Source organism: Balaenoptera musculus, chromosome 8, assembly GCF_009873245.2.
Source record: "Balaenoptera musculus isolate JJ_BM4_2016_0621 chromosome 8, mBalMus1.pri.v3, whole genome shotgun sequence".
In the NCBI taxonomy this organism is placed as follows: Eukaryota; Metazoa; Chordata; class Mammalia; order Artiodactyla; family Balaenopteridae; genus Balaenoptera; species Balaenoptera musculus.
Genome location: NC_045792.1, coordinates 55,501,887 through 55,519,566, shown reverse-complemented (window position 1 = coordinate 55,519,566; position 17,680 = coordinate 55,501,887). Strand labels below are relative to the sequence as shown.

The 17,680-nt window shown below is 40.4% G+C and overlaps 1 protein-coding gene across 3 annotated transcripts in view; it reads left to right on the top strand.

Moving 5' to 3' along the window:
• The first annotated feature begins 2,336 nt into the window (after window positions 1-2,336).
• The window catches only part of UVRAG (UV radiation resistance associated), a 318,745-nt gene continuing 303,401 nt past the window's right edge, over window positions 2,337-17,680 (top strand). For 2 of the 3 annotated variants that reach the window (XM_036860728.1, XM_036860730.1), the window contains exon 1: window positions 2,337-2,663. In XM_036860728.1, the coding sequence (XP_036716623.1) occupies window positions 2,547-2,663 (117 nt within the window). In that variant the 5' untranslated portion in view covers window positions 2,337-2,546. The remainder of the gene's footprint in view (window positions 2,664-17,680) is intronic. The other variant, XM_036860729.1, reaches the window with a different exon arrangement.

Here is a 17,680-nt window from a genome sequence, read left to right as displayed (position 1 = left end):
AACAAGAGAAGCCATGACGATGAGAAGCCTGTGCACCTCAACGAAGAGTAGCCCCCACTCCCTGCAAGTAGAGAAAGCCCGTGCACAGCAACAAAGACCCAACACAGCCAAAGGAACAAACAAACAAACAAAAAAACAAAAATGAAAAAGAAAAAAAAATAATGATAGGTAGAATTTATTGAACACTTACTCAGGAGACTATTTCAGTTTTCTGCCATATCCCTAGGGGTGAGTGCCAGCTCTCCTAGGGTTTGTGGCATGTAGGTAGAAAAGTCTGAGAAGTGTTATTTACCTCAGTTCTGTATATCTGGTGTCTAGTAATCTGCCTGATGCAGAGTTGAACCTCAGTAAAGGCTTGTGGAAAATCGCTCCTGCTCTCTGTGCTGGAACATCCTTTCTTCCCTCCTTGCCTGTTGAACTCTTATTGGTCCCTCAATACCCAGGTTAAATGTCACCTCCACTGTGAAATCTGACTGTCTTCTCTGGCTCCCACAGTCCCTGGACTTCTTCAGACCCAGCACTAAGCCCCTTGATTTGGGGCTTCTGGCCTCTAGAACTGTGAAAGAACAACTTTCAGTTGTTTTAAGCTAGCCAGTTTGTAGTAATTTGATACAGCAGCCGCAGGAAACTAATACAGCTTGGAAACAGACAAATGTTTTCTGTGAAATTCCACCAGATCTTGGAACCAGATATTTGGGATTTCTAAATTACTCCCTTCTCAACAAACACCTGACTGCATACCCTAGGCTCTAGCCATGAGGAACTACTCAATGTTTCAGAATAGGAGTCGGTGTGACATACATCTTAGCCAGCTCTGGGATCAGATCCAAAGTGTCTTCAGGCTTCTGAATACCCTAGAAAGATAGTATGCTTACCTTTTATTAAAATATTTTTAGTGCAATTATTATATACGAGGTCCTGCACTGGGCACTATACTTAGATTAATTTACTTAATCCCCACAGCAACCTTGTTACTATTTTACAGATGGGAAAACTAAAGCTGAGAGAGGGAAACTGGCTTGCCTAGGAACATATAACTAGAAGGTGGCAGAGCCAAGATTCCAAAAGTTCCTGATTCCTGTTGTGTCTGACTCTAAAACACTGTGTTCTTTCTGCTAGGTCAGTCCAGGTGGTGGAGAAATTCACAGTCTAAGGGGGAAAAAAGGCAGATCATTATTCTGCAGAATGACTCAATGATATTTATTACAGAAGCAATTGCTATAAATGCTATCATTATGATCAAGGAGGTCTTCATGGAAGAGGTGGCATTGGAACTGTGCCTTCACTTCAAAAACACATGTCCTGATTCTCTGCGAGGCACCGGGAATCCAGAGATTAATCAGACAAGGTTCTTTTGCTTGAGAAATTCACAGTGTGTAAGTTTGTGTGTTTGCAGGAGGGGTATGTGTGGCTGCACGTGTGTTACACACTTATTAAAAGACAGTAGAATGCAATAGAATAATCAGGAATGTGGTAGAGGCAAGTTTCCTAACTCAGGGTCCCAGAGTGTATCTGAGAAGCATTTTGGGATCCCAACCCCAGATGAGATTTGATGGGTAAGTAAACACTAGTCAGGAGGAGAAAAGTAGCAAAGGCTTTTCAGGAACAGCATAAACACCCCATTCACAGAAGTCAAACAGCGTCCTGAGGTGCCTGGCTCAGCCTACCAGTTAGTGGAGTGTGAGGAGGGGCGGGGACTTGTGGGTTGGAACTGGTCGTGGGTGGAGCTGGCAGGACTGCCCGACAAGTTTCTGGTCTTGGTGCATCCTGCGTGGTGGCTTTCTGTCGAACCGTAAAGTATTCCTTTTCAATCCTTACACGTTGACGAGAGTCCCCTCAAGAAAAGATTACTGTGGGAAACTGCAACTACAGACCGGCCACCGCCACCCAGCTGGCGCCAAATGCGTCCCCGCCCTCCAAGGGAGGCCGGTTACCATGGCAACTAGGTCAGGGCGGAAGTGGCTCCCCAAACTGACTCTCACTAATCAGGTGACTCTGCTGCCTTCTGCACGTGACACCAGAGCCCAGGCGCAAGGTCTACCTAGTCAGACTCCGCCTCTCTTTTCCTTTACTGACAACTGACAGCGACCTCGAGCAATGGTCCTTGCGACTCCCCCAGGAGACCCCGCCCCGTGGTAGTGGAAGAACCAATTAGACTGGGAAAAAAATGAAGCAACGCCCCAGGTTTTACCTCCCCTTGACAGACGCAATTTAGGCCATCCCTGGGTTCCTCCGCCCCCAGCCTGTTCCTGCCAGCGATAGACAGACCTTCTGCCCAATAGCGCGTCCTTTTTCTGTCGTTGGGTCCCGCCCCCGTGGGAGCTGAACCAATGGGCAAGCCAGGTCTCAGCGGGTGGTGGGGGTTGCACTGCGGTAATATGGCTCTTCCTTAGCCAGCGGCGGCGGCGGCCGGCGGTGGGGTAGAGCGGTTCTGCCTCTCGGGTGACTGGTTTCTGGGCTGCAGGGGCTCAGCGGGTCGTGACTAGGCGGTGGTGGCGGATGCCGGAGGAGCGCCGGCCCCGCCGCTTGGCGGCTCCCGGGTCAAGATGAGCGCTTCAGCGTCGGTCGGGGGCCCGGTCCCCCCGCCGCCCCCGGGCCCGGCCGCCGCGCTGCCTCCCGGTTCTGCCGCGCGGGCCCTGCATGTGGAGCTGCCGTCTCAGCAGGTAACCCCGCGGGCTCGCGGCGCTCGGGAGGGGCCGGGAGGAGGCCGATGATGGGACCCCGTGGGCGGCGAGTTGACCCTGTACTGGCCGGGAGACCCTGAGAAGTGACCGGGAAGAACTCTGAGGACCGAGGAGGGCTGTCCAGAGGTCTTGGGAGGGGAGGAATCCAGGGATGGCCGAACCTCTGGGGGATCCTCGAGTCCCGGGAGACATCCCGTTACAGGAGATGGGCTGGGAAGAGGCGGGAAGGGACCCAGTGAAACTCCCTTGGGGCCCGCCTGTCCCACTCCATAGGGAGGTGGGGATTCCCTGGCGCAGACCCTCCCCTTTATCCCTCTTGGGAAGGGACCCGGGGAAGCCCCGGTGTCCCAGGAGAGACGGGGGAAAGCGCTTTTCCTTTCTCAACTCACTCACTTGCTGACAAACCAATTGGTACTCTGTGCTGCGGGCCAAGTGAGGAGTCTTTAGAGTTTCCAGCATTTACTTTTAATCTCTCCTTATTATGAAGTACTCCCTTAAACTTTCAAGAAAAATCCTTTGGGACTTTGGGTTTCCTTCCTAATTCTCCGACCCCCAAGGAACGCATTTTAGCAATTTAGAGGGGGGGGTTCTACTGCATTCCGTCAGATGAGTATCCGTGGAAGCACATTTGCTGTATATATTCATGTCTTCCCCCATCCTTTAGCAAGGCGTAAAGGGCTTCTTGGATCCAACTTGGATCCACATTGTAAGCGGATAATAAAGAGAGAACACCGAGTTTGGGGACCTGACAAAATTCTTTGTATCACCCACCTATCTGTAGAGTACTTCTTCTTTCCTTCTCTCCCTTGCCTTCTTGCTCTCCCCCAAGAGGAGACTTTGCAGGAACTTTAGCATTAAAGAGACAGAAAGAAAGTACCTTTCATCTTCCCGCATCCACGAAGAGGACCTAAGAGAAACGGTCAGTCGTTGAGAATTTACCATGTTGGGTTTGTGCCAAGTGCTCAGCTGGCTGGTAGTTGATTTAACCTCACAACTCTGGGAGGTAGCTATTTTTATTAGCTCCATTTTGTAGTTCAGGAGACTGAGGCTTAAGTTTGTAAAATCGCTTGGCCAAAGCCTTGCCGTTAGTGAGTGGTGGGGCGGGCTTTCAGAATCCAGCCTCTGACTGTAGCCCCAGCACGTGGTTGTTGTGCTGCAGACTTGAGCAGTCTTTTCTCCACCATCTCCACACAGGACAGAGTTCTTTCCTACCCTTCCTCCAACTTCCCATCCCTGTCTTAGTACTTAGGAAAGAGTCAGATGGAAGAAAGCAGAGGCTGGGGGCAGAGGGGGGATGGGCAATGGGATGGATTTGAATACAGGAAAGTGTGGGGATGTGGGGACCGCTAAAGGGAAGGAGAGCTGGAGATCAGAGCTACAGTGGTGGCCATGGAGCTGAGTTGTTTGCAGAAGCAAGGGCTTTCTGTGCGGTAGAAGAGGATCTAAAAGACTGGGATAGCATGGGCCCTGGTTTTGGGGCGCTGTTGGGAAGGGAGTTTGTGGAGGGTATGAGTTTGACGGTACTGAAGTTTGGATTGTATTTGCAAGGTGCTGGGGGAGAGTGAAAGTCTGGTGGGGGAGACTAGCCTCTGGAATGAGCATTAATGTGAATTTTCATGTGTGGGGCGGGAGGTGGATTGTGAGAGTGGATACTGGGAGAGGCAATGATGGACACTGTTACAGGCATCCTGGAGAAATCCTAAAGGAGTCAAGAGCCAAGAGGGGTTTAGTTTGGGAGAGCTTTGGGAAAGTGTGGGATTAGGAAAGAGAAAGCATCATTTGTTTCATAGAGCCTGTTCTCTGATAACAGTTCCCAGTTTAACATTGGGGGAAATAATCCAAACAAACTGTCCGTGGAATAAATCCAACTGCATTTGTAAGCGTTTGTCCAATTTTTGGATTTGTGCCAAGGGATATGTAGTGGCTTAAGCGTACGGCTGAATGCTCTGTGATCGCTGAGTATGGTATTTACAGCTTTCTGGGGGTGTCATCCTTGAATTCTTGGAAGGCAGCCTATATAACAAAAGCACTTTACTTTTGCTCTTGACATTAATTTCGCTTTCTGGGTCAAAATGCTCAAGTTTTTAGGATATTAAAAAAGTAAACATTTTTATTAAAGGGTTATCTGTATAAAGGGTACCAATTATTAGTACACAGCTTGATGAATTGTCACAAAGCAAAGAAAGTTATGGAAGTACTACCCAGATTAAGAAGTACAAAATTATTACCATCCCGGAAGTCCCCCTCATGTTCTCTCCCATCTCTACTTTTTCTTTGTCTCCAGAGGAACCACTATTCTGATTTCTAACATAAGAGAAAAGTTTTTGCCTGTTCTTGAACTGTATATAAATGGAACCACACAAAATGTATTCTTTGCTCAATATTGGTTATGAGAATCAGAGAATGTGTGTGTGTGTGTATAAAAACTTTTTTCTTTTAGCATTAATTTGTTGTCTTTTTTTGCCTGTGGCTTTTGCAGAATTTCAAGGGTTTAGATAAATTGCAAATTCAATTAACTTTCTTTTGAGTAACACTTTGAAAATTGTGTCATTTTAATAGATGCCATGCTATTTGATAAGATGTCAATATTTCTAAACAGGTAAACAAACCTTGTTGATTTAGGATTTCTACGATAAAGTTGATTATTTCAAAGCATAGATTCAATGGTTTCTCCCAGCCACCCCCAGCCTGTTTCTAAGGTAGGGTTTTTCAACTTCAGCACTGTTGACATTTTGGGTGGGTAGGTGGGTCTGTAAGATGTTTTGTCACCTCCGTGGCCTCTACCCACAGTATACCAGCAACACCATCTCAGGCCTGACAGTCAAAAATGTCTTTAGATGTTGCCAAATGTCTCTTAGAGGGCAAAATTACTTCTGGTTGAGAACCACAGTTCTAAGGTATATTTTTGTTTTAGGACAGAGAGTACCCCTGCTATTATTTAGTCGTTTATTCCAGTCTTCATTAAGTCCCATTGATTCTAGTGGCTGTATTGTTTAAAATATTAATTTACTGTATATTAGTTCCAAAAGTATTGGACTCCCCCCTACCCCCAATCTGCCTCCAGAAGAAGATTTATTTTGTTTTGGCTCAAAGAAAGCCCACAAAACTGTAAGACCTAACTTATTTTTCTTATTTTAATCCACTTTTCTTAAAGAAAAAATATAGTTAACACTGCATAACTCCTGAACCTTTACATTTATGAGTACTAACTACAGTCCATAATATTATAGCTACTTGGTTGTGTCAAATGGATCTACTACTTAATTTTTGCCTCCTTTTGCTTCTGTAGGATTTTGCTTTACCTGTAATTTAAGCCTGAACTGGTCACACATTTTGAAGATTGTTTTTACTCTTTAATTTTTGGTTGAGGTTTGTAATTAACTAGTGAATATAAGCTCATCTGAAGAATAACTTCCTTCACATTAGGCATTTTGAAATAAAAATTTGTGTTTTGTTGTAGAGGTATTTATTATGTCCTTAAAAGTTTGAGAGCATTTCTTTCCTTCCCAAAGGCTTCCTCCTTTGAGTATAACCTAACTACATTTCTCAGATACTCGGAGCTGGGGAGGCTTTTTAGTGATTGTTTAGTGACCCTTTTTGGGTCACTCCATACATAAACACATAGTTTTGCATGCAGTTATAGTCCTAACCTAGTTTAATCCCTTCCATTTAAAAAATTTTACAACTCATTATTATTTTTCTTAGACAGTTGTCATCAGTATACATACGTCTGCCACATTTTTGTATAATAATGTTTAGTTATGTTTGTTTAACCCCCATTGGTAGACTTTTGGATTGTTTCCAGCTTTTCTGTGTTATTTTGTTGCAATGAATATCCATATATAGGTATCTTTGAAATCATTCACTCAAAGGATATATACACATACACATGTATACATATATACACATATACATTTTTTTTGTTATTTAAATTTGTATTTCTTAGTTATCAGTTATGTTTTAGTAGCTTCATTTATTATATGCCAAACACTGTGCTAAGTATATGAACTCATTTATCCTTACACAACCCTACGAGTTTCAATATTTTTGCATAGATTTGTGTAGCATTTTCATTTCTTTTGTGACTTGCTTGTTCATGTCCCTAGCATTAATTTTTCTGATTACTTGCTCATGTTTTTTATTCATTTAAAGAGTATTTTTCTTGTCTTTTTATGGGAGGAGGTAGGGAATATTAGTGCTGTTAACCTTTATTTCCCTTGAATTTTTAAAAATAGACTTTATTTTTTATTTTATTTTATTTTTCCTTTTGGCTGTGCGCGCAGCTTGTGGGATCTAAATTCCCCGACCAGGGATTGAACCCGGGCCCCCAGCAGCGAAAGCGCAGAGTCCTAACCGCTGGACCGCCAGGGAATTCCCTAGACTTTATTTTTTAGAACAATTTTAGATTTACAGACAAATTGAGAGGATAGTACAGAAAGTTCCCATATACTGTATACCCATTTTCCCCTATTTTTAACATCTTTCGTTAATATGGTACATTTGTTACAATTGATGAATCAGTACTGATACGTTATTATTAACTAAAGTCCATATTTTATTCAGATTTCCTTCATTTAAAAAAATTGTGGTAAGATATACATAATATAAAATTTGCCATTTAAATCATTTTTAAGTATAATTCAGTGGCATTAGGTACATCCTCAATGTTGTGCAACCATCACTACTATCCATTTCTGGAATTTTTCATCATCTCAAACAGAAACCGTACTCATTAAACAACTCCCCATTCTTCCTTCCCCCAGCTCCTGGTAAACTCTGTTCTACCTTCTGTCTCTATGACTTTGCTTATTCTACCTTCTTCTTATAAGGGAATCATACAATATTTGCCCTTTTGTGTCTGGCTTATTTCATTCAACATAATGTTTTCAACATTCATCCATGTTGTAGCATGTATCAGACTTTCATTTCTTTTTAAGGCTCAATAATATTTATATACTACATTTTGTTTGTTCATTCATCTGTTGATGGATCCTTAGTGTTTACCTAATATACTTTTTCAGGATCCCATCGTGCACACCACATTATATTTAGTTCACCTGTCTCCTTAACCTCCTCTTGGTCGTAACAGTTCCTCAGACTTTCCTTCTTTTTGATGACCTTTATCGTTTTGAGTACTTCTCAGGTATTTTGTAGGATGTCCCTCTATTGGAATTTGTCTGGTGTTTTTTTTTTTTTTTTTTTTTTTTTTTTCTGATGATTAGATTGGGGTTATGTGTTTTTGGGAGAAAGGCTGGAGAAGTAAAGTGCCATTTTCATTCTATCATTTCAAGAGTGCATACTATTAACATGACTTATCACTATTGATGTTAACCTTCATCATCACCAGTGAAGTTGTGTTTGTCAGGTTTCTCTGCTGTAAGGTTACTTTCTCCCACTCACCCCTCCATACTGGCCTCTTTGGGAGGAAGTCGCTATGTACAGTCCACACTGAAGGAGTGGGGATTGATACTCCCCCTCCTTGAGGGCAGAGTATCTACATAAATTACTTGGAATTCTTCTGCATGGGAGAGTTCTATCAGTAACCACTTCCTTTTACAGATGAGGAATCTAAGGTCTGGGTAACCTTCTCAAAGTAACAAAGGGTGTCATCACAGGGACTGCAGTTTAGGTCTTTGATTCCCACTTTCCATAGATACCTATTCTTTTCAGGGTCTGGTGAAAAACAAAAGCTTTAAGTTATCTCAAGGTTCGAGACCATCATGCTTTTTATTTTATTTCCCACAGCACCTTTACATAGCACTGTGCTGATTACATAGTAGGAGCTCGGTACATTTTTTATTTTAAAATTTTATTTGTATACGGATTATTCCTTTGAAGAACTTAACAGCCTAAAGAGAGGAAGGAAATGGGATTGAAACACATATAAGAAAAAAATGATAGAAGCACAAAAGCTTTCTAAAACTTAATTTAGCTGTATGTGATATATATTTTTCCCTTACATGTTTCTGTTTATTAGATGTCTTACTTTTGTCAGTCTGATTTAATCATCTTTTTATTATGTGTTTGAAAGATCTGTTTCATCGGCAAGGCCACTGAAGGCAGAGAGAAGGCCGTATCTTATTGGAAACATATGCCCTGTGCAATGTTATGTATATTTATTCCTTCCACAAATATTTGTTGAGCCCCTTCCTTGTGACTCAAATAAAAAAATAGTGTATAGTTGTGTTGTATAGCTATACAATAAAATGATGGCAATTTTTGAGCTGTTTTGGTTCTTGTAAACAAATCGGTGTGAGGAAGCTTCAGAAACAAAGAAAATATCAGCATCCTAAAATCATTATTTTTATGTGATAAAATGCCATTAGGAATTTAAGGTTTTAAAATTTTTTTGTGTGTGTGTGAAAATGTTTAGTTTTCCTTTGAAAGGAAAAGCTATGTTCTTATTCAGTGTTAACTTTAAAATTTCTCTACTGGGTCACAGTTCTTAACTTTGCGGCAGAAAATTCAGAAGTGAAACTGACTGGAAATAGAGCCGGAGCAGAATTGAAACTAGTAAGTTAGGCCTGAGTGAGTAGTGAAATGAAAAAAAAAAAAATTAGGTTTTCATATTTTCCAAATGTATATTTTTGATAATCTGTGTATTTTCATCAGTAGACATATTACTACTGGGGGAAAAATATTTGTCATTTTTGATGTGCTTGAATGAGTGCAGATACAAACTAGGGATGTTTTAGAAAAATTAGACAGGTCTATATTAAGAGAGGGGTTGAAACATTCTAGGTTTTATACTTTGTTTTAGGTTTAATGGCATCAGTAACTTCTCAGTTAAATTTTTTTAATGTCTTGTATCTTAGGAGTTGTGTTCTTAGCTTATACATGTAGAGGAGCACATGGAGAATGGAAACTTGACATTGGAATTTTTTCAAAAACATATTTCATAGTATACTTTTTTGGTTTAATATTATATACCCTTGTTTTCCATCTTATTTTAAGATGGAAGCATGAATTTTGAATCATAGAATTTTATAGATGCAAATTCTGAAGCCCTCAGAGGTGAAACTATTCTCCTGGCCAGAGACTTGGTCCCTCTGTTTATTTCCACCCTCAGGGAGTCAGTAAAGAGTATTAATTTAACAAATCTGAATTGAGTGCCCTGCTCTTCCTGCTGGTGGCAAAGACCTGACCAGATCCTGGGTCTCTCATGAGCATTTCACTGTGCTTGGCTTGGAGTTTTGAGAATTTGTTTCTTAGACTTATCTCTGGGCTTTGACACATTATCCCTACAACTTTGGGGATTTTAGGCTAGAATTAAAATGTAGGAGAGACTGTATTTTAAACTTCTCTTTTCAGGCTGAGCTGTCAGACTCCATCCCCTTTCCCCCTGTTATGGTATGTATTAGTGAAACTTTGGAATGTCCCTGTGTAATTTGAGTGATCAGTCTTCCTGTTTTGTTCCTGTCTATCCTTTTTTGAATATCCCACTTAAGAAGTCCTGATTCTTTACTGCTTCGCATTTCTGAAACAGCAGCCATCTGGTGATTGTGGGGTTTTTGATGTGAGGAATTTTATTTGTGTAATGTTTGATGCTGATTGCCATAGACGTCATTTACTAGTAATGTTATCAGTCATTGAAAAACTGGAGTCAAGTGCATTTATTGGTTGAGAAGCTGAGAAAGCTGAGTATTAGAACCCAGCACTTAGGAATCTCTGTTTGCTGGTCCATTGAAATATCTGGTACTTTTTCCCACCATGGTTTTTAGAATGTCCTACAAGATGCAGTCAGGCTTTTTTGAAAATAATGAGGAAAACAAGGAAGCTGAAACTGACAGCTGCCTTTGGCTTTTGTCAGTAGATTCCTGGGTAAGAAAAAAAGAGAAGATACAAATGAGTGAAAGTGGAAATCAGACTTTTATGGTCTATTTTTTTCTGGGAAAAACTTGGACCTCTTTTAACATAACTATATTTTTTTGACTAAGGGCTTAACTGTGAGCTACATGTGTTCATGTTAACCTATGTCAAAACTAGTTCTAAGTGCAGAAGTGGAAGAAACTGACCGAGTAATCCGTCTATTCAACAGATATTTATAAAGTACCTCCTTTGATTTATGTTAAGCACGGGATTAGCAACTATATGTCTTGTTTCCTCCAACCTACTTAAGTCTTTCAGAGGATATGAATTATTTCCTGTTACAATTCCAGTCTTTTTTTTTTGTATAAGAGCTAATACAGGGGCTTCCCTGGTGGCGCAGTGGTTGAGAATCTGCCTGCCAATGCAGGGGACACCGGTTCGAGCTCTGGTCTGGGAAGATCCCACATGCCGCGGAGCAGCTGGGCCCGTGAGCCACAACTACTGAGCCTGTGCGGCTGGAGCCTGTGCTCCGCAACAACAGAGGCCGCGATAGTGAGAGGCCCGCGCACTGCGATGAAGAGTGGACCCCACTCGCCGCAACTAGAGAAAGCCCTCGCACCGAAACGAAGACCCAACACAGTCAAAAATAAATAAATAAGTTTATTAAAAAAAAAAAAAAGAACTAATACAGGAAAACTACACTTTTTTTTTTAACACAACATGAAACTAATTTAGGAGTATGAAAAAGCTGTGTTTTAAGTCTCGCGGCATGTCGGATCTTAGTTCCCCGACCAGGGATTGAACCCGTGCCCCCTGCAATGGAAGTGTGGAGTCTTAACCACTGGACCACCAGGGAAGTCCCTAAAATGTTAATATAAGGGTATATTTGAAAAGCAGCAACATGGGAAAGACTTTATAATTTTTCATTCTGAAAATAGATCAGAAAGCAAGATAGGCAGGTAGGCTGCAGGGTGCTCATTTCAGGTATAGGATATTTTACAGGACTGTACTCATTACAGGATAGAGTTGGTCCCATCATAGAACTGTACATATAGTAGGTATTTCAAGCTTGTTTTAATGAATTGACTAAATGGAGTTTTTCCTACATGCAAGGTATTTAATATAAGTATAAAAATAAAGAACAGTTGTCCCAGTGCTCTTGAGTGACTGGTTTACATTTGATATTCCTTTATTTCTACCAAAAGAAATCAGTCTGATTATTAGATGGGGGCACTAGAATTGCAGAATTTCTTAATTGTACATGAGCTGCATTTTTGATATTTTATAAACTTGGATGTTTTAAAACTACCTGCAAATTACTAAAAATCGTTGCTCACTATTACTACCTTGTATTTTCAAGAATAGGTTACCTTATCAATGCCCTCTTCAATGAGGTAGCAAAATATGCAGTGCATTTTAGATATTTTATCAAAAATAAAAACAAAGTAAGTTGGTACTTAGAAGTAAACATAAAATCTGTTAAAAAATGGAAAAATGTAATTAATTGGTATTAAATTTCTGATGTGTACCAAATACTGTGTTAGACTCTGGTGTACTTCTTTCTCTAACTTCTCTTATTGTTGGAGTACCAGAATATCTTTGAATACGGTTTTACAATTTCTTAAAAGCAAATAATTATTTCTTTTCTTTTTTTCCCTTTAATATTGATTTATTTATTTGGTTGCGCCAGGTCTAAGCTGCGGCACGTGGTGGGCTCCTTAGTTGTGGCATGCGAACTCTTAGTTGAGGCATGCATGTGGGATCTAGTTCCCTGACCAGGGATCAAACCCGGGCCTCCTGCATTGGGAGCGCGGAGTCTTAACCGCTGCACCACTAGGGAAGTCCCTGTCCCTAACATTTTCATTCCTCAAATATTGTGCTCAACTCTGTTCTACACTATCATTTGTATAACAGTTTTTTTTTTTTTTTTTTTTTTGCGTTCCTACCATGTATACCACAGTGGTGAAAAATATGTTTTCTAGAACCTGATGCTTGGGTTCAAATCCTGGTTCCACAATTTCCTGGTTGGCAGTCTGGAAGCTACTTAATCTCCCTATGTCTCAGGGAGGCTCAGATCAAATGGACATAATAGCACCTACCCTGTAGGGTTGTTGAAAGAATTATGTGGGTCATAAATTTGCCTAAAAAGGTGCTTGGTGCGTAGTAACTGCTCAATGCTCACGAAATATTAGCTCTTGCTACTATCATTACTACTACTACTGCTGCAGTTTGTCAGGCTCCGAGGATACAGGATAAATAAGGCACTGTCCTTGCCCTGGAGGGACTTATAATCTAATGGTTAAGGCAACTACGTCAACAGACCATTTTAGTGTAATATAAGAGATGGTTTGAACTAAATGCTGAAGTGGGAAAGAGAAGGAAAAGCATTCTAGCAGAGGGACCAGCTTGAGCAAAAAGGTAAGTAGGTGTAAAAGCGAATGGCAGATAATTATGTGAGGCTGGAGTTTAAGGATCTTGGAGGAGGATGGTGGAAACAAACGAGCTGGAGAGGTATAGTTTGGGATTAGATTATGGAGGGCCATGTGTGCCATGCTTTGGAATTTGGACATAATCCTGGAGGTAGAGGGGAGGACTGTCTTTTTTTTTTTAGTAGACTTTATTTTTTAGAGCAATTTTAAGTTCATAGCGAAATTGAGCAGAAGGTACAGAGATTTTCCAAGTACTTTCTGCCCCTGTACGTACATAGCTTCCCCCATTAGCAGCATCCCACACCACAGTCACATGTTTGTTACAGTTGATGAACTACATTGACACATCATCATCAGCCAAAGTTCATAGTTTACATTAGGGTTTACTCTTGGTGTTATACATTCTGTGGTTTTGAACATATGTATAATGACATGTGTTCACCAATATAGTATCACGCAGAGTAGTGTCACTGCCCTAAAAATCCCTTGTGCTACACCTACACCCTGTGCTACATCTACAACTCCCTCCCCACTAGCCATGAATGAAAATTGTTCCACATCCTTGTTAGCATTTGGTGTGGTCAGTATTCTGGATTTTGGCTATTTTAATAGGTATGTAGTGGTATCTTGTTGTTTTAGTTTGCATTTCCCTAATGAAAAATGATGTGGAACATCTTTTCATATGCTTATTCGCTGTCCGTATATCTTACTTGGTGAGGTGTCTGTTAAGGTCTTTGACCCATTTTTCAATCAGGTGGTTTTGTTTTTTTATTGTTGAGTTAAGAGTTCTTTGTATATTTTGGGTAACAGTCCTTTGTCAGATGTGTTTTTTGCATATATTTTCCCCCATGGCTTGTTTTCTCATTCTCTTGACATTGTCTTTCAGAGAGCAGAAGTTTTAGATTTTAATGAAGTCTAGTTTATCAGTTATTTCTTTCATGGAGAGTGTGTTTGCTGTCGTATCTAAAAGGTAGTTGCCGTTCCCAAGGTCACCTAGATTTCTTCTATGAATTTTATAGTTTCGCATTTTTACATTTAGGTCTGTGGTCCATTTTGAGTTGGTTTTTGTGAAAGGGGTAAGGTTTGTGTCTAGATTCTTTTTTTGTGTGTGGAGGTCCAGTTGTTCCAGCACCATCTGTTGAAAGACTATCTTTACTCTACACCTACACCTTGCGCTACATCTACAACTTCCTCCCCACCAGGCATGAATGAAAATTGCTCCACATCCTTGTTAGCATTTGGTGTTGTCAGTATTCTGGACTTTGGATATTTTAATAGGTGTGTAGTATTGCCTTTGCTCCTTTGTCAAAGATCAGTTGACTATACTTATGTGGTGTAAGTTTCTGAGCTCTCTATTCTGTTCCTTTGATTTACTTGTTTATTCAGTTTGTCAATATCCACAAAATAGCTTGCTGGAATTTTGATAGGGATTGCACTGAATCTATAGATCAAGTTGGAAAGAATTGACATCTTAACAATATTGCGTTTTCCTATCCATGAGTATGGATTTTCTCCATTTATTTAGTTCTTCTTTGATATCTTTCATTAGAGTTGTATAGTTTTCCTCATGTAGATCTTGTTCATATTTATACCTAAGTATTTCATTTTGGAGGAGTATAATGTAAACGATATTGTGTTTTTAAATGCAAATTCCCTTTGTTCATTGCTGGTATATAGGAAAGCAATTGGCTTTTGTAAATTTACCTTGTACCCTGCAACCTTGCGATAATTGCTTAGTTCCAGGAGTTTGTGGTTGATTTTCTCAGATTTTCTACATAGATGATCATGTCATCTGTTGAACAAAGACAGTTTTATTTCTTCCTTCTCAATCTCTATACCTTTTGTACCTTTTCTTGTCTTATTGCTAGTACAAGCTAGTACTTGTTTTTCTTTTCTTTTTTAAACTTTTTGTTTAGAAAGAATTACAAGCTTATTGAAAAATTGCAAAAATAAAACTTGTACAAGAATACCTTTATACCCTTCACCCAGAGTCATCTATTGTTAACATTCCATTTGCCTTGTCATTTGCAAGCTATCTCTTCCTAGGTCTATACAGATATAGATAAGTTTTTGTGTGTGTGTGAATCATTTGAAGTTAAGTTACATACATCCTGACCTTTTATCCTTAAATACTTGAGTATGTATTTCCTAGAAGAGGTATGTTCTCTTTTATATCTGCAGTATAGTTATCAGTTTCAGTAAATTAACATTGATATAATGCTTTTATCTAATCTATGGTTCATAATCTGTCAGTTGATCCCATAATGTCCTTTATAGAACATTTCTTTCTCCAGTTCATGATCCATTCTAGAGTCAGGTATTGCATTTAGTGGTTTTATCTCTTCTTTAAGGTAGAACATTTCTGCAGCTTTTCTTTGTCTCTTTTTTTAAGGTCAGTGTCATTATACAGATAGACCCCTTCCTCCCTTTTTAAAATAGACTATTCTTCATTTTCTGTTTACCTGATGTTTCCTCATGATTAGATTCAGATTATGCATTCTCTCAATTGGAATTTCTTTTTCTTTTTTTTCTTTTTTATGGCCATGCCGCATGGCACGTGGGATCTTAGTTCCCCAACCAGGGGTTGAACGCGCACCACCTGCATTGGAAGCTTGGAGTCTTAACCACCGGACCACCAGGGAAGTCCCTTCAATTGGAATTTCATGTGTGGTGATGCGTCCTTCATAGGGTATCACTTCTGGAGACAAATGATGTCCATTTGTCCCTTACTGGCGATGTTTATTTTGGTCACTCGGTCAATATATTATCTGATTTCTCAACTATATAATTCTGTATGTGTGTGTCTGCCCCTGAAACTAACTAATAAACAGTCTGTAGGGAGACACTTTGAGATCATGCATATATCCTGCTTCCCCCCCCACCCTCCCTGCCCCAGATTTATCATCCATTGATCATTTTTTAAAAAAATTAATTTATTTGGCTGCGCCGGATCTTAGTTGCGGCACACAGGATCTTTAGTTGCGGCATACGAGCACTTAGTTGCGGCGTGTGGGATCTAGTTCCCCAGCCAGGGATGAACCTGGGCCCCTGCATTGGGAGTGTGGAGTCTGAGCCACTGGACCACGAGGGAAGTCCCCAGTGATGATTTTTGTCTGAGGTAATCTTGGCTATCATTGTGGTAAAATTATGATTTTCGAGCTCTTAACACTCCCTCCACATTTACCAGTCTGCCCTTGGCATTGTATTGTGAGAATAGGACAGTTTTGAGGAGAGACTGGCAGTGAGAAGAGTCGTTGAGAAGGCGGTAGGGAGAAGGCTGCTGATGAAGTTTCTAAATAAGGGGAGGCTGAGGCCTAAGCTGTGAGGCAGCGTGAGACATTCATTCATTCATCATTCCTTTATTCCTTCAGCAAGCATTTATTGAATATCCGTGTGGCTGCGCTTGGGATAAATAGATGGTTTTGGTTCTTAAGGAGTTTATAGGCACAGGGGGCTACAGAAAGGCCAAGAGTTGTGACAAAATAGAAGTGCTATTAAGAGGTATATATAAAATATAACTTTAATGTGTATGTTAAATATAACATACACATAAGGCTACTGTCTTATGGCACTGTGAAATATCTAATCTTGTCCGTGGTTTACTCATTGGTTCATCCATCAAACACTTACTGAGTATCTACTTTGTGTCAGGTGCTAAGTGCTATGGGTAAAAAGAGGAATGAAACTTGGTTTCTTTATTTAAGGCTCACCCCTCTTTTGGGGGTACACAGCCATATAAACATAGTTGATAAAGCATGATTGTGAGCATGATTGTGGTAAGTGCTGTGATGGTGGCATGTATATAGCATAGTCATGGCACAGAGGGGAGAAATTATCATCTTGGTTTAGGGTAGTGGATGGGGCAGTGTGGTCAGGAAGGGTGTCTCAAAAGTGGAGATTCTGAGTTGGGTCATGAGGAATGATTTGACATTTGTCTGCTTAATTGTAGATACTCATTTTAGTCCAACTCTGTGATTACCATTTGCTGTCATATTTTCCTCCAGTCAAGATTCATGGCTCGTTTTCACACACTACTAGAAATATCCTTTAAAAATTATTTGTGAATGAACTTGCCACTCTTACCCTTTTATCTTTTGTCATGCTGCCTTGTGTTTTTAGTAGCTAATGTCTTTAAAACCATTCTCGTAGTATTTTTAGCTACAGTAGTTAGAACCATCTCCCCCACTTTACAGGTGAGAGAATCAAGGCCCAGAAAAGAACAGTGAAGAGCTAGAGTTTATACGCAGCTATTTTGGTTCTAAATTTGGAGCTTTTCCCACTATCTTAGTGTGTTTGCTTCTTGGATTTAAAGCACAGTTTTCCAGCTTCACCTTTGTCTCTACCTTCACAAACCTGTATAGCTCGGGTTAGGTGGATAGATTTTGAACCTACAGGTAAACTGACCACTAAAAGCTGAGGCAACCTGTAGGGTAATAATTGTTACATTATTGAACTACCTTATGCACTAGCACTGTGTCTAAGTGCTTTGCAGTTCTTCCCTTTACTCTTCATTCATTGCAACTCTATGAGGTAGAAGCTGTTATAGCTCCATTTTACAGATGAGGTGTCTGAAGGTTAGAGAGATTAGTTACATACCCAAGGGAAATAGCAGAGCTGGGACTCAAACCTAAGTTGGCTAAGTTTATCCACAACACAAAACCAGTGTTTGGTATAATTGGAATAAATAGCTCACAGTCTGATTTTGATCTGAAGTACATGCCCTTTGTTTTTTCTCAGGTTGATTTAATTGAACTCAGT